Below are 20,055 nucleotides of genomic sequence, written 5' to 3' on the forward strand. Positions count from 1 at the left end.
CACATGAAAGTCAGGGAAGACAGGGCAGAGAGGTGCTGGTTCATTATCAAAGGAACTAGAATCCCATGAGAACTTCATCAACCCCTTCTGAATTTAGTGCTCACATTCGTCTAATGACCTTACAGTAAATCTCACATCTAAAAGATCTTACCATATCTCAACACTGTCACAGTGGGGACCAACCTTCTAGAAAATGAACTTTATTATTGTCTTAAGATCTAAAGGTAAAGCCAGTCCAGTAACATTGAAGTATATGAGTTTACAATAGTTAAGTAAACCTATAATCCTTATGCATCTTGAAGGTAATATTTAGTAAGAGTGTGTGGGAAAAAGTAGTTTTATGATAGTATCTGTGTCAGGCACAGAACCAATAGGAGGCATATGTAATTATCAAAAAGAATTTATTAGATTGGCTTACACCCGTAGAGCTAGATAGTTCCATAATGGCCCATCTGCAACCTGTGGGAAAACCAGAAACTGCTTCTGAACAAGAGGGACCAGTGATACAGCTCCAGCTCAAGTCTGAAGGCCTAAGGAACCCTGGAAGCTCACTTGTGTGAGTCCTTTGTCAAAGACCGAAGAAGCTGGAATCTGATATTAAGAAGCAATGGCAGCAGCAAAACTTTTTTTTTTTTCCACTCCTCAAATCAGACTTTTATTTTAGGCGATAATAAACCAAATACCTAGGTTTCCAAGGATATAATCATGGATGTTGGCCTAGGGAGACCAGCAAATGTAACTAAAAATGAAGTTAACAGTTACCGGTATAGCATACTGTGAGTGTAAACCCTGGCAGAGTAGAATACCATAGAAGGCCTTAGTAAATCTGGGAACCACATATATGCAAATATGTGGTACAATTCCCTGGGGATGGAAGAACGTTCCTCTAATTGGTTTCCACACCAGTAATCCTAGCTACTCAGGAGTCTGAGAGCTGAAGAATGGTGTTCAAAGCCAGCCTGAGCAGCAAAGTCTGAAAGACATTTGTCTCCATTTAACCACAGGAAATGCATTAGTGATGCTTTGGCTCCAAGTGATAAAAGTGTTAAGCAAAGGAGTCCAGAGACAGCTCCCAGGCCCCATAACTAACAACAAATCACAAATGCTAGACAAAGAGATCCTTTAGCAATTTGATGAACAGCAATAAAGGATCATGTCAATAAGACATGCCACACCCTTGTCACCAGTCCTCATTTATCCCTTAAAGAATAGCAGGGAGATGGTGCTTACCAAGAGGCAAATTTTTATTTTTTGCTGGTACTGAGTTCCAACAAGGACTAATGTATGCTAAGGCAAAACCCTTAGCACTGAGCTACACTTCGGTCCATAAATCACATTTGGGATTCTAGTGGGAAGACTAGGACAAATAATGGAAAATTCAAATGTACATTAATTACTGTCTTTACTCAGTCTTCATTGTGGGACCTAACATAAGGTAGTCAGTTTACTCAGTTGTGAAATATGTCTGTCTAAATGCAATCAAAACTGGGCTACTACTGATCCAGCAGCAATTATGATATAACTGCATGAAAACCTTCTTTAGATTTTTATTGCTACAGTTATGGAAGGACCAGAATATTAGCTAAGAAAAGCTATAGAACATCACCACATTGATGGTGGCACCATTGTGGCAGCATCGTTGCAGTGTGTTGCACCAATGTGAAGGTATGCTGTGTGTGTAAAATTGCAGTGCTTCTGATTAAATGATAAACTTTGAGTACTGTATTAATAGATGTTTCAGTAGATTTTATGACTTTAGTCTACAATCAGAATTTTATCTACTGCACAGTAATAAGCAGACCAAATCTGCGTGTTCTTATTCTTATTTTCTTTGGATTTACCACATGGCAAGGCCATCTCACTTCCATTTGTCTTCAATGATGTCACTGTCACTGCTGCTGTCATCATTTTCACTGTGCAGTGAAGTTTGGTCAGGGCTATCTTAGGTTCTGGCTTGACTGCAAAGTCCATCATTACTGGACGAGGGCCTTACTAATAGGCAAGCTCAAGGCACTTGCCATCTTCACCACCTCAATGGCCTGAACAGGACTATCAGATGCTTTTGCAGCATCCAGAGACTCATTCAGCAACGCATTTCTAGGGATTTTATTATGCTTTCTGGGTTCTCTCAGCTCTTAAGAAGAGGATAGCTGGGCCCGGGAGTTTGGCCTAGCGGTTAAAGTGCTTGACTAGCATGCACAAAGACCCGGGTTCGATTCCTCGGTATCCCACATACACAACCAAGCCGGAAGTGGCAGAGACGAGACACAACCAAAACCGGAAAAGTGGCAGAGACGAGACTGCGACGGCGACAGAGAGCGAAAGAAGCGAGCTGAGCTGAAGTGAACAAAAAAAAGCCCAACCGAGTGGTGGCCGGAGCGAGCGGGACCGGAGCGAGCGGGAGCGAGCCGAGCCAGAGCCAGCGAGGCCGGAGCGAGCGGGGCCAGAGCGAGCAGAGCCAGGAGCAAGCGAGAGCTGGCCGGGCCGGAGCGAGCGGGGCCAAGAGCAAGCTGGAGCGAGCTGGGCGGAAGCAAGCGGGGCCAGAGCGAGCCGGCCGGAGCGAGCGGGGCCGGAGCGAGCGGGGCCTGAGCTAGAAAAAGAGGGCCTAGCCGGGCCGGAGCGAGCAGGGCCGGAGCGAGCGGTGCCGGAGCGAGCGGGGCCGGAGCGATCGGGGCCTGAGTTAGATAAAAGGGGGCCTAGCCGGGCCGGAGCGGGCAGGGCCGGAGCGAGCGGGGCCAGAAAGAGAAAGGGGCCAAAAAAAAAAAAAAAAAAAAAAAAGAAGAGGATAGCTATACAGTTGAGAGAGTTGGCTGGCCAATTGAGAGCACTCTGTCTGGATGCTTGGCTTTCATATGTGGATTTGATAGCAACAGCACAGTTGACACATGCTATCTGAAGCTGTAGTGGATGTTTATCCCTTGCCATGAGCAGCAGGATTTCCTTCCCTTAGATCACTGCAAAGCATGTGACCATATTCTTTACTATCTCTCCAATTCTGAGGGATCAGTTCTAGCCTATTGGCCACATCCAATGCTTGAAGAAGATGCACCATGTTTTGAGAGTGCCACGTTCTTAAACCACTTCAAAGGGACATCAATTTGTTCCATGAGACAAATCAAAATGAAAAACTTGGAATAATAGAAATTACGATGAACATCAGTTCCAATGAATTTCTGGTTATCTCCCCTATTTAAAAGGTCATGTACTTGGTAAGCAAGTTCTAGATCTTGGAGAAAAGAGCAAGCATTCATGGCAGACTGAAAAATTTATCATCATCTAGATCCTCTGGATAAAAACTTTTCCCCCTTAACTCTTTCATTATAGTGTAGATAATGGGGGACGGTTCTCTTAAAGAAGTTCCATGTTGATAAAACAACTGAATAATATGATGGTATGTTGCAAGTGATGGTTCTATTCCAATGGCTTTCATTTCATGTAAGGTGTATAAAGCTTCCGCTTTTCCATGAGCATAAAATTTCCAAATACTTTTCAGAATGGTATTAAAAGTCTGAAGATTTGGTTTCACTTTCTGTACAACCTTATGTTCCAGCAGATCCATCTATCCTCATACTTCCCATTACTCATCAATAATTTTGCTTCAATCAGTGCATTGAAGGTATATATATCAGTATGAAGTCTATTGTTAAATAGCTCAGTGTACAAGTTTAATGCCTGTGCATAAGCTCGGTGCTTCACCATTCTTTGGATTGTTGTACAATAAGAATATGCAATCTTCTTTGGCATTAGAGCAAAGATTCTTTCAGCATTGTTTTCTGGTTTCCACGTAACTCCATTGAGACAACCATCCTTCCTCTTAGCCTTTTTATTATCTTCTTTTGTGGCCTCTTCCAAGTCTTCTGATTGTTGAGTTTCTTGAAACTGATAATCAGATAGTGGTTCACGGTCACCATAGTAACACAATAAATCCAAGAGACTATTAGTTGTTTCAAGGAAGACAGTGGTTCCTGCTTATAAGAGCTGATGAAACAGGTCCACAGATGCTTTAACTTTTCTGAGATTGATCTGTTCCTTCAGGGCATTTTTACTTAGACCTTCAATCTGAGGTTGTAAGTACTCAGGCATTAAACACAGTATATGAGGTTCAGCTATATCGTTTTGAAAATATTTGGGGTGTGAATTAATAATAAACCTGGCTGCAGTCTGTCCAGACTTCTTTGCCAATAAAAATGAACGAGATTCCATACTGGTTGTGGGTATAAGGTAAGGGTCATCATGAAATATGTAAGGGGCAACTATGGGGTCCCTGTTTACTGTGGATGCAAGTGCCTGAAGAACGGCCACTTTATCCCAAGTTTTCTTTTGTGGAATGACTGTGTTTTCTATTCCTGTTGCATCCGTTTCTTCAACCTTTGAGAGTGCTGCACTTCCAGAATAAAATCTGCAGCTGAGTGCTCGTGAGCACACGCGAGCCCCTATACTTCTCATCTGTGGCCAGCAAAGCCCACTACGGACCCATAGCCAGGGAGCAGATGCAGCTGCCATCTTAGCAGCAAAACTTTTTACCTTAAAATGATTTTAAAGGTGGTTACTAATGTCTCACCCCTGTAAACCTAATTACTCAGGGACAGAGATCTGAGAATCTTGGTTCAAAGTCACCCCTATCAAACAAATCTGTGAGACTTTTTTTTTTGGTCGGTCATGAGGTTTGGGCTCTGGGCCTGGCTGTCCCTGAGGTCTTCAGCTCAAGCTACTGCTCTACCCCTGGAGCCATAGCACCACTTCCAGTTTTCTAGGGGTTAATTAGTGATAAGAGTCTCATGCTCTTTAGTGCCTGGGCTGGCTTTGAACTGAGATCATCAGATATCAGCCTCCTGAGTAGCTAGGATTACAGGCATGAGCTACCACTCCTGGCTCAGAAAGATATATTTTTAAGGTCCTTATTATTGTCCTATTTTTTTAAAAAAAATGTGTAAAAAAAATCAGTTAAGGGATTGTGAGCATGGCCTAGTGGTAGAGTGCTTGCCTAGCATGTATGAAGCTCTGGTATTGATTCCTTGGTACCACATACACAGAAAAAGCTGGAAGTAATGCTGTGGCTCAAGTGGTAGAGCACTAACCTTGAGAAAGCCCAACTCAGGCCCTGAGTTCAAGCCCCAGGACTGGCAAAAAAAAAAAAAGGAAGGAAGGAAGGAAAAGAAAATCAATTATACTTAACTAGAGATCTGGGCAAGAACTGGTTCTGGATTTGAGTATAGGTACAGTTAAGGTTGGAGTTAGGAAACTTAGGACATTTGTCATACAGAATTGTAAGATCTTATTGTGATTTTTACTATTTGACTGATACACCATACTGATGGTTGGAATGCTCTCTTTGGAGAAAACCTAACCCTAACCCTAAACCTAACCCTAACCCCAACCCCAACCCTAACCCTAACTCCTAACCCTAACCCTAACCCTAAACTAACCCTAACCCTTACCTTAAGGGAAAGATTCTTGATATTGCCCCCCCCCCCTTTTCTTTGCCAGTCTTGGGGCTTGAACTCAGAGCCTGAGCACTAACTATCCTTGGACTTTCTCAAGGCTAGAGCTCTACCACTTGAGCCACAGCACCACTTTTGGCTTTTTCTATGTATGTGGTACTGAGGAATCAATCCCAGAGCTTCATACATGCTAGGCAAGCCCTCTACCACTAGGCCAAACTCCTGGCCCAATATTGGCACTTTTTAAGTGCTAGATGAAACTGCCAGAACTCTGTGTTATAACTCATAATGAGCTCTACAAATTTAGTGTACATCGAAAGCTTCCAACCAGATTTTTAGTGAGATATATATATATATATATATTTTTTTTTTTTATTTATTTATTTATTTTTTTTTGCCAGTCCTGGGCTTGAGCTCAGGGCCTGCTTAGGCAGGAAAGCCCATGAGACTCTTTACCACCAAAAAGACAGAAGTAGAGCTATGGCTCAAGTAGTAGACCATCAGTCTTGAGTAAAAAAAAGCTTAGGGGCAGCTTTGAATTCAGGTCCTAGTGCTAGCATACACACATGCACACACACATGCACACCCAAACACACATATGCTGTGAAAGTGATAAGTGCTAGTTATGAGCCAAGTGAGAATATGAAATTTGGAATTCAACCCTCACCAAATAAAAACCATAAGGCCTTTTTACTTCTTTTGAGATCTTTCTTTATTCTTGATTTCAACAGGCCATCTATCTCTCAAAGTCTGGTGTAAGTTTTTTCTTTGTTCTTTTTTTCCTCTGTGCCAGTCCAGAGGCTTGAACTTAACATTCCTGAGCTTTTGTTCTAAAGACCTACCGCTCTACTTTTGGAACTACAACTCCACTTCTGGCATTTCTGGTTGTTAATTGGAGATAAGAGTCTCATGGACTATCTCAGCCTCTTGAGTAGCTAGGGTTATTATCATGATATGCCACCACAGGCCCAAAGCCACGGGCTAACCATCATAGACTGCCAAACAGTGTACTATATTCATTTTTACCACATTAAGAGACAATTTCAAGTTGTTGAAAGAGTATGATAATGTATTCATTGATATACATAGGAAACTCAGAAAATTCAGGGGAAACAAAAAGTTGTATAAGATGGGTTGAGAATGTGGCTCAGTGGAACTGCATAGTAAGTTCAGGGTCTGAGTTCAAAACCCAAACTGCCAAAATACTGCCATAAGAAAAGAACATGATCATAGTCTATTACTTTGTTATATGGATTTAGTTATATACCCATTATAATGTACAGTGAATGATGATATCTTCAGAAAAGATGACATATATAGGGAGGGATGGAATGAGGAAAATTCAAGAAGTGGTAGTTTGGGGGATATAAAAAGACTAAGCCCAGGGTGGGGGTAGGGGGGAGGGAAAAGGGGATCAAGACATGAGAAAGGGTATCAATGTATGTGAATTAATGCACCTTCTATCTGGTGAATATAATGTATCCCTTCTATTAATTACAATAAAGAATATATAAAAAAATTAAAAGACTAAGCCCATTGTACGTGATAAGAATATTAAAACTTGAAAGTTTATGAAAAAAACTTTAGAAATATGTAACATAGAAGTAAAGACCAGAATTATAGCTATAAGGATTGAAAGTGATTGTCTCTAGGGACTAGTTATTGGGAGTTGGGAGGGCTTAAACATCTGTTTTGGTGCTAATTGTGTCTTTATACTTGGGTTTCTTACAGATATCACATAGCTGCTTTTTTTTTTTGGTAGGTTGTGTGGCTTGAATTCTGGTCCTGGGCATCCCTGGCTCTTCAGCTCAAGGCTACTGCTCTACCACGTGAAACACAACACCACTTGCTATTTTCTAGTGGTTAATTAGAGATGAGTCTCAGGGACTTCTGTGTCCAGGCTGACTTTGAACCATGATCCTCAGATTTCAGCCTCCTGAGTAGCTGGTGGCTCACACCTGCAATCCTAGCTACTCAGGAGGCTGAGATTTGAGGATCAAGGTTCAAAGCCAGCCCTGATACTAAAGAACATGAGACTCATCTCCATTTAACTACTAGAAATCAGGGAAGTGAGGCTGTGGCTCCAGCCTTGAACTGAAGAGCACAGGGACAGTTCCCAGGCCCAGAGTTCAAGCCCCATGTCTCACCAAAAAAAGAAAGAAAGAAAGAAACAAAAGAAAAGAAAAGAAAAAATAATTAAAGGTGTATTTTTTTTTTCATTATTGTCTGTTGTGGGACTTCAGCTCTGGATCTGGCACTGTCCCTGAGCACTTCAGCTCAAGGCTACTGATCCATCTCTTGAGCCCCAGGGCCACTTCCAGGTTTCTGGAGGTTAATTGGAGATAAGAGTCTTACAGACTTTAGTGTCCAGGCTGACTTTGAACCATGATCCTCAGATCTCAGCCTCCTGAGTAGCTAGGATTACAGGCCACTTTGCAACAACAACAAAAAAAGTGTGTTGTTTTAGAAATTTTTTTTAAAGATACTTATCATTTAAAAAAAAAAACAAGGAAATTACATTTCAGCTCATGAGTCTTTATGTTTTGTTGCAAGTTTTGCAGGAGAAGTAGTATGGGGTTTGAACTCAGGACCTAGCACTTGCCGGAAGGTACTCATTTAAGCCACATCCCCAGCTCAGCAGACTACATTTCTTTTCTAACTTTTTTTTTTTGCCAGTCCCAGGACTTGAACTGAGAGCCTCAGCACTGTCCCTGAGCTTCTTTTACTCAAGGCTAGCACTCTGCCACTTGAGCCACAATATCACTTCCAGCCTTTTCTGTTAGGTAGTACTGATGTTTCAAACCCAGGGCTCCATGCATGTGAGGCAAGCACACTAGCCATATTCCTGGCCCCTCTTTTCTAACTTTTATTACTATCTATTTGATTTTTTTTTTCCTTTGGTGGGTCAAGGGGCTTAAACTTGGCCTAGGGGCTCTTCAGCTCAAGGCTACTGCCCTATCCTCCAGCCAAGCCCCAATTCCCATTTTCTAGAGGTCAATTAGAGATAAGAGTCTCAAGTCTTTTTGTGCCCAGCTGGCTTCGAACCTTGATCCTCAGATCTCAGCCTCCTGAGAAGCTAGGATTATAGGCATCAGCCACCACACCTGGCCCCATTTGATTTTTTTTATTGTCTCAACGTAACTTTTTTTTTGCCAGTTGTGGGGCTTGAACTCAGGACTTGGGCACTATTCCTTGGGCTTTCTCAAGGCTAGCACTCTATCACTTGAACCACAGTATTACTCCCCACTTTTTTCTGTGTATGTGGAATGGAGGCATTGAACCCAGGGCTTCATGCATGCTAAGCAAGCACTCTACCACTAAGCCACACTCCTGGCCCCCATAACTTATTTTAACTATTTTAAATATACAATTCAGTGCTATTACATATGTTCATATTATACATCTGTCACCATTGCATCTACCTGTAGAACTTTTCATTCTTCTAAACTCTATCCATTAAATAGCCATTCCTTATCCCTACTCCCTATCCCTATAACCATTCTGCTTTATGCCTTTATGACTTTTAACTATTGTAGGTACCTCATATAGATGGAATCATATAATATTTGTCCTTTAGAGTCTGACCTATTTTTCAAACAGTGCCTCTGAAGCAATATAACAGTTAATGTGATTAATTTAAGTGGCAATGTGAAAAACTTTAGATTTGTTAAAACATGTCTTTACTGGAACTTAGTAGCCTGGGGAAAACTAAATTGAGTATATACGAAGTAAAGTACTGAATTCTGAGCATCCTCAGAATGCAGTTTTTCCTCAACATTTCTTTGGAGCCATATACTCTGAGGTTGCTAAGGAGTAACATGTGTGTGTGTGTATGTACATGTGCAACACATTGTGGTACTGGGTCTTGAACTCAGGGCCAGGGCACTGTTCCTTTTCACTCAAAGTTGGCATGTTTGAGCCTCACCTTCACTTCTGGCTTTTTGGGTGGTTAATTGGATATAAGATTTATGTGACTATACTAGACTTTGTCAGAAAACCACACAGGCATTCAAGTACAAAGAACAAAGAGAAAGGTTATTGCCAGCAAAGCAAAAGGACTGGCAAGACCCCTTCTCACAAGAGAGAAGTGCCAACTGTTGTCTAAGGTGACTTATATAACCGACCAGTTTTAGGGGGAAGACCTGATGTGGTTGTGTAGACCAGGGGTTTCCTCACATCTGCCTAGTATTTATGGCTGTTGCCCAAATAAGAGATCTTGCAGCTGCTCTGACCTGAAGCTCATTCTAAGGAGATCTTGCTGCCTTATATAGATATAGCTACCCCCAAAGGAGTGCCATGGGCCTAGTATTGCCTAGGGAAAGAGCATGATAAGCTATAAGAGAGGGAGCTATTGGACTAACAAGATTCTTATGGATTTTCCTGCCCAGGCTGGCTTTAAGCTATGAACCTTGGTCGGGAATGTGGCTTAGTGATAGAGTACTTGACTATCATGCATGAAGCCTTGGGTTTGATTCCTTTGTAGCACATAAACAGAAAAGTGAGAAGTAGCCCTGTGGCTCAAGTGGTAGAGTACTAGCCTTGAGCAAAAGAAACTCAGGGACAGTGCTCAGGCCCTGAGTACCCCAGGAGCTGGAAAAATGATGTTTTTCATCTCTAGATCTCAGCCTTCCAAGTAGCTAAAAAAATTATAGTTGTGAGCTACTGACTCCCAGTTATACTGTATTTTTTTTTTTTGATGAGAGGATTAGGAAGCATGTCCTTTAGTTCATTTTCCCTATCAGTTGGTACAAGTTTTCTTTACTCAACTTACTCTACAGAATAATCGGAGAAATCTCTTCTTAGACTTTTGGCAATGACTAAGTAGAGAATAGCTGAACTCTTTTTTTTTTTTTTTGCCAGTCCTGGGGCTTGAACTCAGGGTCTGGGCATTGTGCTTGGACACTTTTTGCTCAAGGCTAGTACTCTGCTACTTGAGCCACAGCATTACTTCTATTTTTTTCTGAGTATGTGGTATAGAGGAACTGAACCCAGGGCTTCGTGCAAGCTAAGTGAGCACTCTACTACTAAGCTATGCTCTAGGCCCAGAATAGCTGAACTCTTAAGTAAAGAAAAATTCTGAAAGCTGTCTGAGTTCAAGCTGAAGCTGTGTGGATGTAGAAAGCCTAAGTTTTTACATTGAAATTATTTGTATTGATTGGCTCAAATGAACTTAATTTGGCTGTGATTTGGATATTTTTTAACAGATGTGTCACCATATCAATTTTTTCCGCTAGTTTTTGTGAGAATGGAAGAATAGGAGTAAGAGGGCAATTAGATCTGGTGCTAGGATGAAGTGCTGTTACTTACCGCCAGTGTAAAAGGCAAACCTGGTCTATTAAAAAAAAAAAAAATTGGGGCAACATGACTGAAAGAAAAGGCAAGGGTGCAATTTTGTTGACTTTCATTGAGAGCAAATGAAGATTTTTGTTGAGTATTGAAATGCTATTATTTGTATTGTATTTGTAATTACTTTCTTTTCAAAGACTTAAAGAACTGGGAAGAGATTCTAAGATGTTCTAGAGATTGGGGGAGAGAGAGAGAGAGACAGAGACAGAGAGAGACACAGAGAGACACAGAGTGCTCGTGCACAGGGGCTTAATGGCTCATGTCTGTAATCATAGCTACTCAAGAGGCTGAGATCTGAGGATCAAGGTTCAAAGTCCTCCCAGGCACTAAAGAACATGAGACTCTTATCTCTAATTAATCCAAATAATGCCCCCTTTTTTTGGGGTGCTATTGGGGTTTGAACTCATGACATTTTTTTTTTTTTTTTTTTGCCAGTCCTGGGCTTGAGCTCAGGGCCTGAGCACTGTCCTTGGACTTTCTCAAGGCTAGAGCTCTACCACTTGAGCCTCAGCACCAGTTCCGGCTTTTTTCTATATATGTGGTACCGAGGAATCGAACCCAGGTCTTCATGCATGCTAGGCAAGCACTTTAACCACTAGGCCAAACTCCTGGCCCGACATTTTTTTTTTTTTTTAATCAGTCTTGAGATTTCAACTCTGGGCCTGGGCACTTTCTCGAGGTTCTTTTGCTCAAGGATGGCACTCTTCAACTTTCGTCCCATCACTACTTCCATAATTTTCTATGATTCATTTGGAGATAAGAGTCTCATAGACTTGGCTGCCTGGGCTGGCTTCGAGCTGTGATCCTCAGTTCTCAATCCCCGGAGCAGCTAGAATTACAAGCATGAGCCACAACTACCAGGCTGAACTCGGAACTTCTTTTTTTGTCATGGGGCTTGAACTCTGGTACTGTCCGTGAGCTCTTTGAGCTCAAGGCTACCACCCTACACATTGAGCCACAGAGCCACTTCCGGTTTTCTAGTGGTTAGTTAGAGATAAGAGTCTCACCATCTTTAGTGCCCAGGATGGCTTTGAACCTCCATCTTCAGATCTCAGCCTCCTGAGTAGCTAGGATTACAGGTGTGAGCCACAGCACCTGGCTCTGAACTCAGGATTTCTTAATTGGTAGTACTCTCAAGTACTCTACCACTTGAGCCACACCTCAAACCCTAGTTTTTGCCAATTATTATCAACATAGAATTAACTTTTCTGCCCAGGCTGGCCTCCAAGGTCTTCCATAGGTCAGCTTCCTGTGTAGGTAGTTATTACAGACATGAGCTACTAGTTCCACCCAATCCAGTGACTGATTTTAAAGTGAATTTATTTTCTCTTTCAGATCTATCAAGAAATCGTCTCTCAGAAATTCCTATAGAAGCATGTCATTTTGTTTCACTTGAAAATCTTAATTTGTACCAAAATTGTATTCGATACATCCCAGAGGCAATTCTAAACCTACAGGCTCTAACATTCTTAAATATTAGGTAAGAATATTATTTTCTGTTTTAATAAATATGGTTTTATATGCTCTTCAATTTTTTCCTATTTCACTAAAATGTTTATATTTATTTACCATATCTATTTATATGTGTCTCTATATATTAATGATATTTCTTAAATTCTTCAGACTTATTCCTTAACATACTGCTAGCCTAGTAGGATGTAGTTAGTTGTTTTGGACCAGTGTTCTCCAGTTACATTTGCAAATAAGCTTCATCAGTTAAAAATATAGTAGATTTGAAATTACTTCATTTGCTTTTTGTAACCATGGATTTTTATGTATTAAATTCTAAATAAAAATTGATCTTATTTTCATTTTTCACATCTTACAATATCCTTATTGTACTGTAAAAGCTACAAAACTTTATTGAAGAAAATGTACAAATGTAGAAAGTATAAAGTGCTATGACTAAGTTTTATAATTGTAGATACTTTTTTTCTTCCTATTTTTCCAGGCTTTCAGTCAGTTTTTTTTTCTTTTGAGACCAAGGCTTACTGTGTAGTTCAAACTGATCTTGAACTTGGAATCCTGCCTCTATCTCCAAAGTGCTAAGAATGTGTCATCATGCTCACCTGAGTCAGATTTTTGAATATGCGTTTTCCCCTTGTCATAAAATAGTCTGTGGAAATATTTATCAAGGCAATTAAAAAAATTTTATTGTCAGGGTAATATTCATCAGGTAGTGAGTACATTACTTCTTGAACATTTATGCCCTTTCCCATGTTTTTCTCTCACTTTCCCTCCCCCAACCCTCTCCCTCCCTTTCAAGGCAATTTTCATAGTTTATATACTTTTAAAATTGAGTTTTTTGATCCGGGTGCAGTGGCTCACGACTGTAATCCTAGCTACTCAGGAGGCTGAGATCTGAGGATCAAGGTTTCAAAGCCAGCCTGGACACAAAAGCACTTGAGACTTATCTCCAATTAACCTCTAGAAAATGGAAGTGGGGCTTGGCTCAAGGGTAGGGCAGTAGCCTAGAGCTGAAGAGCTCAGGGACAGGCCAAGTTCAAGCCCCATGACCACCCCCCTCCCCCCAAAAATTTTTTTTTCCAGTTTTTGTCAGGTATTTATTTATTTATTTACCATAATAGGGGCCGGGAATTTGGCCTAGTGGTAGTGTGCTTGCCTAGCATGCACGAAGACCTGGTTGGATTCCTCAGTACCACATGCATAGAAAAAAAGCCAGAAGTGGTGCTGAGACTCAAGTGGTAGAGCGCTAGCCTTGAGAAAGTCCAAGGACAGTGCTCAGGCCCTGAGCTCAAGCCCAGGACTGGCCAAAAAAGAAATAAATTTACCATGATAAAAGTAACATTAATAAAAATTTTTATGTATATGTCTTTAGATACATGATTTTCTGTCAATTGTCTAAGAATAGATTTAATATTGGACTAAAAATATTAAAGACCCAGAATCTATATTATTATGTCAGCAAAAGATCGTGAAATAGGGAAGTAAATTGGTCCGTAGGAGTAAGAGGTTAAATCTGTAAGTAAAATTTGAAGTTGTATAACAATAAGTATGTTTTATTATTTTGCTTTTACTTCTGATTTTCATGTAAGTACAAAGATTTTTGCCCATAGCAAATTACCCATCACTTGTTCTCCATAGAGACAGTTTGAAATCACTTATGTATATCTGGTGGTAACAGCATAGTGACGAGTAATAAACTAAAAATAATTCTATGTTTATAATTCCTTAGGAGGAAGAAGGAAGGATGATATGAAACCTACCCATGCTTATTAAAATGAGTTTTTCCTTTGATAAAATATTATAGTCTTTGCATTTATCCTGAACTAAATAACTTGGCACTTTATTCTTTGGGGCTAGGGAAAAGTAAGGGGGCTTGAACTCAGGGCCTTAAATAAGAGCTTGATTTGACTTCTACTCAGAGCTAGTGCTCTGTCACTTGAGCCATGCCTGTCTACTGCTGGCTTTCTTGCTGATTAATTGGAGAAAACATATCTCTTCAGATTACAGACATGAGCCACTGGCAGCTAGTTACCTCTTCACTCCTTTTTTTAAAAAAAATTTGGGCCAGTCCTGGACCAACTCAGGGCCTATTCACTGTCCCTGAGCTTCTTTTGCTAAGGTTAACACTCTACTATTTGAGCCACAGCACCACTTCTGGCTTTTTCAGTTTATGTGGTACTGAGGAATTGAACCCAGGGCTTCATGCATGCTGACAAGTACTCTACCATTAAGCCACATTCCCAGCCCCAGCTTTTCATTCTTTATAAAGGAGTTGTATAATGTAAGTGTTTTATGAGTCCTGTAGATGGATATTAAATTTCTCAATTAATATATGAAGAGTCTTGGAACTGGGAGTTTGGCTTAGCATGCACGAAGACCCAGGTTCGATTCCTTGGTACCTACCACATACATAGAAAAAAAAAGCTGGAAGTGGTAGACCTCTAGCCTTGAGAAAAGACTGAGGACGGTGCTCAGGCCCTGAGTTCAAGTCCCACAACTGGCAAAACAAACAAACAAAAAAATATATATGAAAAGTTTCCATAAGATTTAGATAAACTTAATAATGTCCTCTACACCACAAAGCTGACAGCTAATTAAAGGAAGGCTAGACCAAATCACCTTATTTGCTTCTTATACAACTTTCATTTGAAGCTAGAATAAGAAAAATTGAAAAATTTTCTATCTCGTTAGGGTCTGATTCCTTTTTTTCTGCTTATTTTAGTCGGAACCAGCTGTCAACCTTGCCAGTGCACTTGTGTAATTTACCACTGAAAGTCTTAATTGCTAGTAATAACAAATTGGTCTCACTTCCAGAAGAAATTGGACATCTCAGACATTTGACGGAACTTGTAAGTTATTTATGTATTTGTGTATTTTTATTGGTTTAATTATACAAGGGTGGGTTCTTGTTCACTGTTAAATTTCCACATGTTTATACCATATTAAAATCAATTTTACCTTCTCTATCATACTGTCTGCCCTCACCCCTAAAATATAGCATCCTAACTAGGTTTTCTTGTGTTTTCATAGTTGCAAGTAATATATTTCAACAATATTCAACCCTGTTTATCATTACCACCAGTACAGTCTCCCACATTAACCTACAGTTAATTTTTTTATGGTTTCTTTCCCTTTTTCTGTGGGTCATGGGGCTTGAACTCAGCCTGGACGCTGTCCCTGAGCTTCTTCAGCTCAAGGCTACCGCCCTACCCTTGAGCCAAGCCCCACTCTCGGTTTTCTAGAGGTTAATTGGAGATAAGAGTCTCAGGTTCTTTCTTTTTTTTCTTTTATTGTTTATGTGGTACCAGAGAATTGAACCCAGGGCCTCATGTATGCTAGGCAAGCCGTCTACCATTAAGCCACATTCCCAGCCCAAGTCTCAGGTTCTTTTGTGCCCAGGCTGGCTTTGAACCTTGATCCTCAGATCTCAGCCTCCTGAGTAGCTAGGATTACAGGCGTGAGCCACCTTGCCCAGCTGGTTTCTTTCTTTTTGTTTTTGTTTTTATTGCTTTATTATTGTTTTAGAGGTGATACACAAAGGTTTTACCTTTGCATACATCAGGCAATAAGTATATTTCCTTCGTTTTACATAGTATCTATTCCCTCATTCTCTTCTCTTCCCTCCCTCCTATTTTCACCCATGAGCTGCATGGTTCACTTTTATCAGTGTCCACTGCAGCCAGTGAGCTCTGCTGCTGCACTTTTCACCTATTTCCCATCCATTCTGTGTTCTTTCCTCCCACCTTCCGCTCAGATGTGCATGTGAGTACATGACATATGAGCCCAACAAAAACTTTGTTGCTCAAGGCTAGTGCTCTAGTACTTGAGCCACAGCTCTGCTTCCATCTTTTTGGTGGTTAATTGGAGATAAAAATCTCATGGACTTTCCTGCCTGGGCTGGCTTGAAACTGATCCTCATATCTCAGTTTCCTGAGTAGTTAGGATTATGTGTATGAGCCACTGGTGCCCAGACTAAGACTTTTCTCTCTTAATCCCCACAATAATATTATGAACTGAGTTACTAAAATTACCTTTATTTTAAAGCTGAGGAAACCAACACTTGCATTAAATAATCTGCTGAGGGCATGTAACTGTAGGATTTGAAATCAACCTACTTTTTTTTATTTTTTATTTTTTTATTTTATTTATTTATTTATTTATTTATTTATTTATTTATTTTGGCCAGTCCTGGGCTTGAGCTCAGGGCCTGAGCACTGTCCTTGGACTTTCTCAAGGCTAGAGCTCTACCACTTGAGCCTCAGCACCACTTCCGGCTTTTTTCTATGTATGTGGTTCCAAGGAATCGAACCCGGGTCTTCATGCATGCTAGGCAAGCACTTTAACCACTAGGCCAAACTCCCAGCCTTGGGAAACTATTTTTTTTTTTTTTTGCCAGTCCTGGGCTTGAGCTCAGGGCCTGAGCACTGTCCTTGGACTTTCTCAAGGCTAGAGCTCTACCACTTGAGCCTCAGCACCACCTCTGGCTTTTTTCTATGTATGTGGTACCGAGGAATCAAACCCGGGTCTTCATGCATGCAAGGCAAGCACTTTAACCACTAGGCCAAACTCCCGGCCCCGAAATCAGCCTACTTTAACTCTAAATCTCATATATTTTTATTTCTGAAATGGTCAAGTACAATTAAATCTCTTGAGATTTAGGAGTATAGTTTTCCATTGGCTCATCAACAAAGGTGGTTATATACATAATGGTAATTAAGGTAGACAAATGAACTTTTTCAGGATACATGTAAAAATTCATAGACATGGGGGGCTGGGAGTTTGACCTAGGTGCTTCCCTATCATGCATGGAGCCCTGGGTTCAATTCCTTGGTTACCACAAACACAGAAAAAGCAGGAAGTGGTGCTATGGCTAAAGTGGTAGAGCACTAGTCTTGAGAAACCTCAAGGACATTGCCCAGACCCTAAGTTCAAGCCCCAGGACTGGCAAAAAAAAAAAATTGTAGATATTAAATCTAGAGTATAGATTCTAAAGTATGATTTAAAGCCAGTTAAGAATTAGGAAATGAATTCTGAAATACATGATTGTTGTCATATGTTTAGAGCTTGGGTCATAGGGTCATAAATCATACTCTAATTCAAATTCTTTTTTTTAATTATTTTTTTTGCATTTTTTTTATTGTAATTAGTAAAAGGGTTACATGATATTTGCCAGATAGAAGGTACATTAATTCACATACATTGATACCCTTTCATATGTCTTGGTACCCATTTCCCTCCCCCCCACACCCCCCTCTAATTCAAATTCTTAATTTTTTTTTTTTTTTGCCAGTCCTGGGGCTTGAACTCGGGGCCTGAGCACTGTCCTTGGGCTTTCTCGAGGCTAACTACTTTACCACTTGAGCCACAGCACCATTTCAGGTTTTTTCTGTGTGTGGTACAAAGGAATCAAACCCAGGGCTTTGTGCATGCTAGACAAGCACTCTTAACCACATTCCCAGCCTTTTCAAATTATTTAAGGTATTTTTTTTTCTATTTAGTCAAACCTGACTATTCGAAGGATAGATATGTTTTAATAGCTGCTTTTATTTTTCCAGACAGTTGATACTCAGCCACAAAGGGGACTTAAAACAGAATACCATTTCTCTGATTTATTGATGGTCTTTCTGCAGTGTTTATACTGTCTCTGTTTTTCCCCTCTCCATCTCTTTCCTTGCTTCCATCTATCTCTCCCTCCCTCCCTCCCCCTTCCTCCTCCTCTTCCTCCTCCTCTTCCTCCTCCTCCTCCTCCTCTCTCTCTCTCTCTCTGTCTCTCTCTCACTCTTTCTTTCTTTCTTTCTCTTGGTGGTTGTGGGGCTTGAACCCTGGGTCTGGGCCTGAGCACTGTTCCTGTTCCTGAACTCTTTAGCTCAAGGCTACCATTCTACCCCTTGAGCCACAGCATCACTTTCCATTTTCCAGTATTTAGTTGGCTATAAGAGTCTCACGGACTTTAGTGCCCAGGCTGGCTTTGAACTATGATCCTCAGATCTCAGCCTCCTGAGTAGCTAGGATTACAAGCATGAGCTACCACACCCTGCTCCCTCTCCATTTCTAAGATAAAGAAAACAACTATCTTTGAGCATATATATTTTCTGTTGATAAATTATAAATTGCCATAACCCTAGGCTCAGACTTAATCTTCTTCCTTTTCAAGCTTCTTTTAAGTGTAATTTCTAGTTTTACGTTAATTAGTAGGAAAAGTAGTTGTATAATTTCCCAGGAATATTTTGGGAAAATTGAAAAATAATGCCTGATATTTATTAAAGTTTTAGTTAAGTCAGCAAATGTATTCTTTTTTTACTCGTGTTAGAGAAATACTAAGTGTTTGTATACAACTTGGAGCTTTTATAGCCTAGGCAGCGTCCCTCTGTTATATGTGATTAGGGGTCTACAAACTATTTTGACTGGTCTAAGAATTATGGAACCATCAGTTTATTCATTGTGGTAATTACAGCTAGTTCCTTCATACCCTTGGAAATCAAGCAGTTAACCAATTACCAGAAGTCTAACTTCTGCCAATAGAGCAGGATTTGGGGGATTTTTTGATTGTTGTTGTTTGTTTTTAGTACTGGTTCCCAAGCTAGAACTCAGGGTTTGGCCACTGTCCTTGAGCTTCTTTTATTGGCTGGCTTTTTGGCATTTTATTGGACCGCAGAATCTCACAGACTTCCTTGCCAATGTTGACTCCAAACTAAGATCCTTAGATCCCAGCCTCATGAATAGCTAGAATTATAATCATGAGCCACTGGTGCCCAGTAAGCTTGTTTTTAACACAGCTTTTGAGTTGTGTACTTTATTTTTTTCCCCATATTCAATTTGATTAGAATAATATGCAGTTATCACGTGTGCATTTCTTATTTTATTTATTTAATTATTTATCTGTTTTGGGACTTGAACTCTGAGTCTAAACACTGTCCCTGAACAATTCAGCTCAAGGTTACCACCCTGCCCCTCGTGCCACAGCACCACTTCTGGTTTTTTCCTGGTTAATTGGAGATTAAGAGTCTCATGAACTTTCACACTTTTGTGCCCAAGCTGCCTTTGAACCATAGTCTTCAGATCTCAGCCTCCTGAGTAGCCATTGGTGAGCCATTGGTGCCGTGCTTTTATTTATGTATATATCTCTCTATATATTATATAAATATATTTTATATGTGTATTAATATATAATATAATACATTTATTATATATATATATATATTTTTTTTGCCAGTCCTGGGCTTGGGCTTAGGGCCTGAGCACTGTCCTTGGACTTTCTCAAGGCTAGAGCTCTACCACTTGAGCCTCAGTACCACTTCTGGCTTTTTTCTATGTATGTGGTACCTAGGAATCAAACCCAGGTCTTCTTGCATGGTAGACAAGCACTTTACCACCAGACCAAACTCCCGGCCCTTATTTTATATTTTTAACTGGCATTTTTTTTGAGTCAATGTTTATTTAGAAAAAGTCTTTATGAAGAGACTCTATTAAGAAGTAATTTTAATTACGTGACTATTATTAGCAAAGAATGTCATAATAGATATGAAAGCATACATTAAAAGTGCTATAAAAATATAACATTATCAAACATGCAAGCAAATAGCACAACTGATGATTAATTTCAGACGCAAAGCTTGTATTATTAATAGATCTTATTATGACTAACATATACCTACTTAATATAAAAAAATTAAACTTTGCTTGGAAATGTTTGAGGACTTAGGCATCTTAAAAAAGCTTTGATGTAATCTTTCTTTTTTTTTTTTTTTTTTTTTTTTTCCAGTCCTGGACTTGAGCTCAGGGCCTGAGCACTGTCCTTGGA

General features: G+C 40.2%; 1 protein-coding gene and 1 pseudogene across 8 annotated transcripts in view; one reads left to right on the plus strand and one right to left on the minus strand.

The window, feature by feature from the left end:
* The window catches only part of Lrch3 (leucine rich repeats and calponin homology domain containing 3), a 109,342-nt gene that overhangs the window by 14,551 nt on the left and 74,736 nt on the right, over positions 1 to 20,055 (plus strand). For all 8 annotated transcript variants that reach the window (XM_090344726.1, XM_090344744.1, XM_090344762.1 and 5 more), the window contains exons 2-3: positions 12,123 to 12,267; positions 14,977 to 15,103. In XM_090344726.1, the coding sequence (XP_090200852.1) occupies positions 12,123 to 12,267; positions 14,977 to 15,103 (272 nt within the window). The remainder of the gene's footprint in view (positions 1 to 12,122; positions 12,268 to 14,976; positions 15,104 to 20,055) is intronic.
* LOC150069209 (small ribosomal subunit protein mS39 pseudogene) lies at positions 1,859 to 4,503 on the minus strand (annotated as a pseudogene).

This window comes from Megascapheus bottae, chromosome 1 (assembly GCF_031878675.1).
Source record: "Megascapheus bottae isolate mThoBot1 chromosome 1, mThoBot2.hap1, whole genome shotgun sequence".
Taxonomy (NCBI): Eukaryota; Metazoa; Chordata; class Mammalia; order Rodentia; family Geomyidae; genus Megascapheus; species Megascapheus bottae.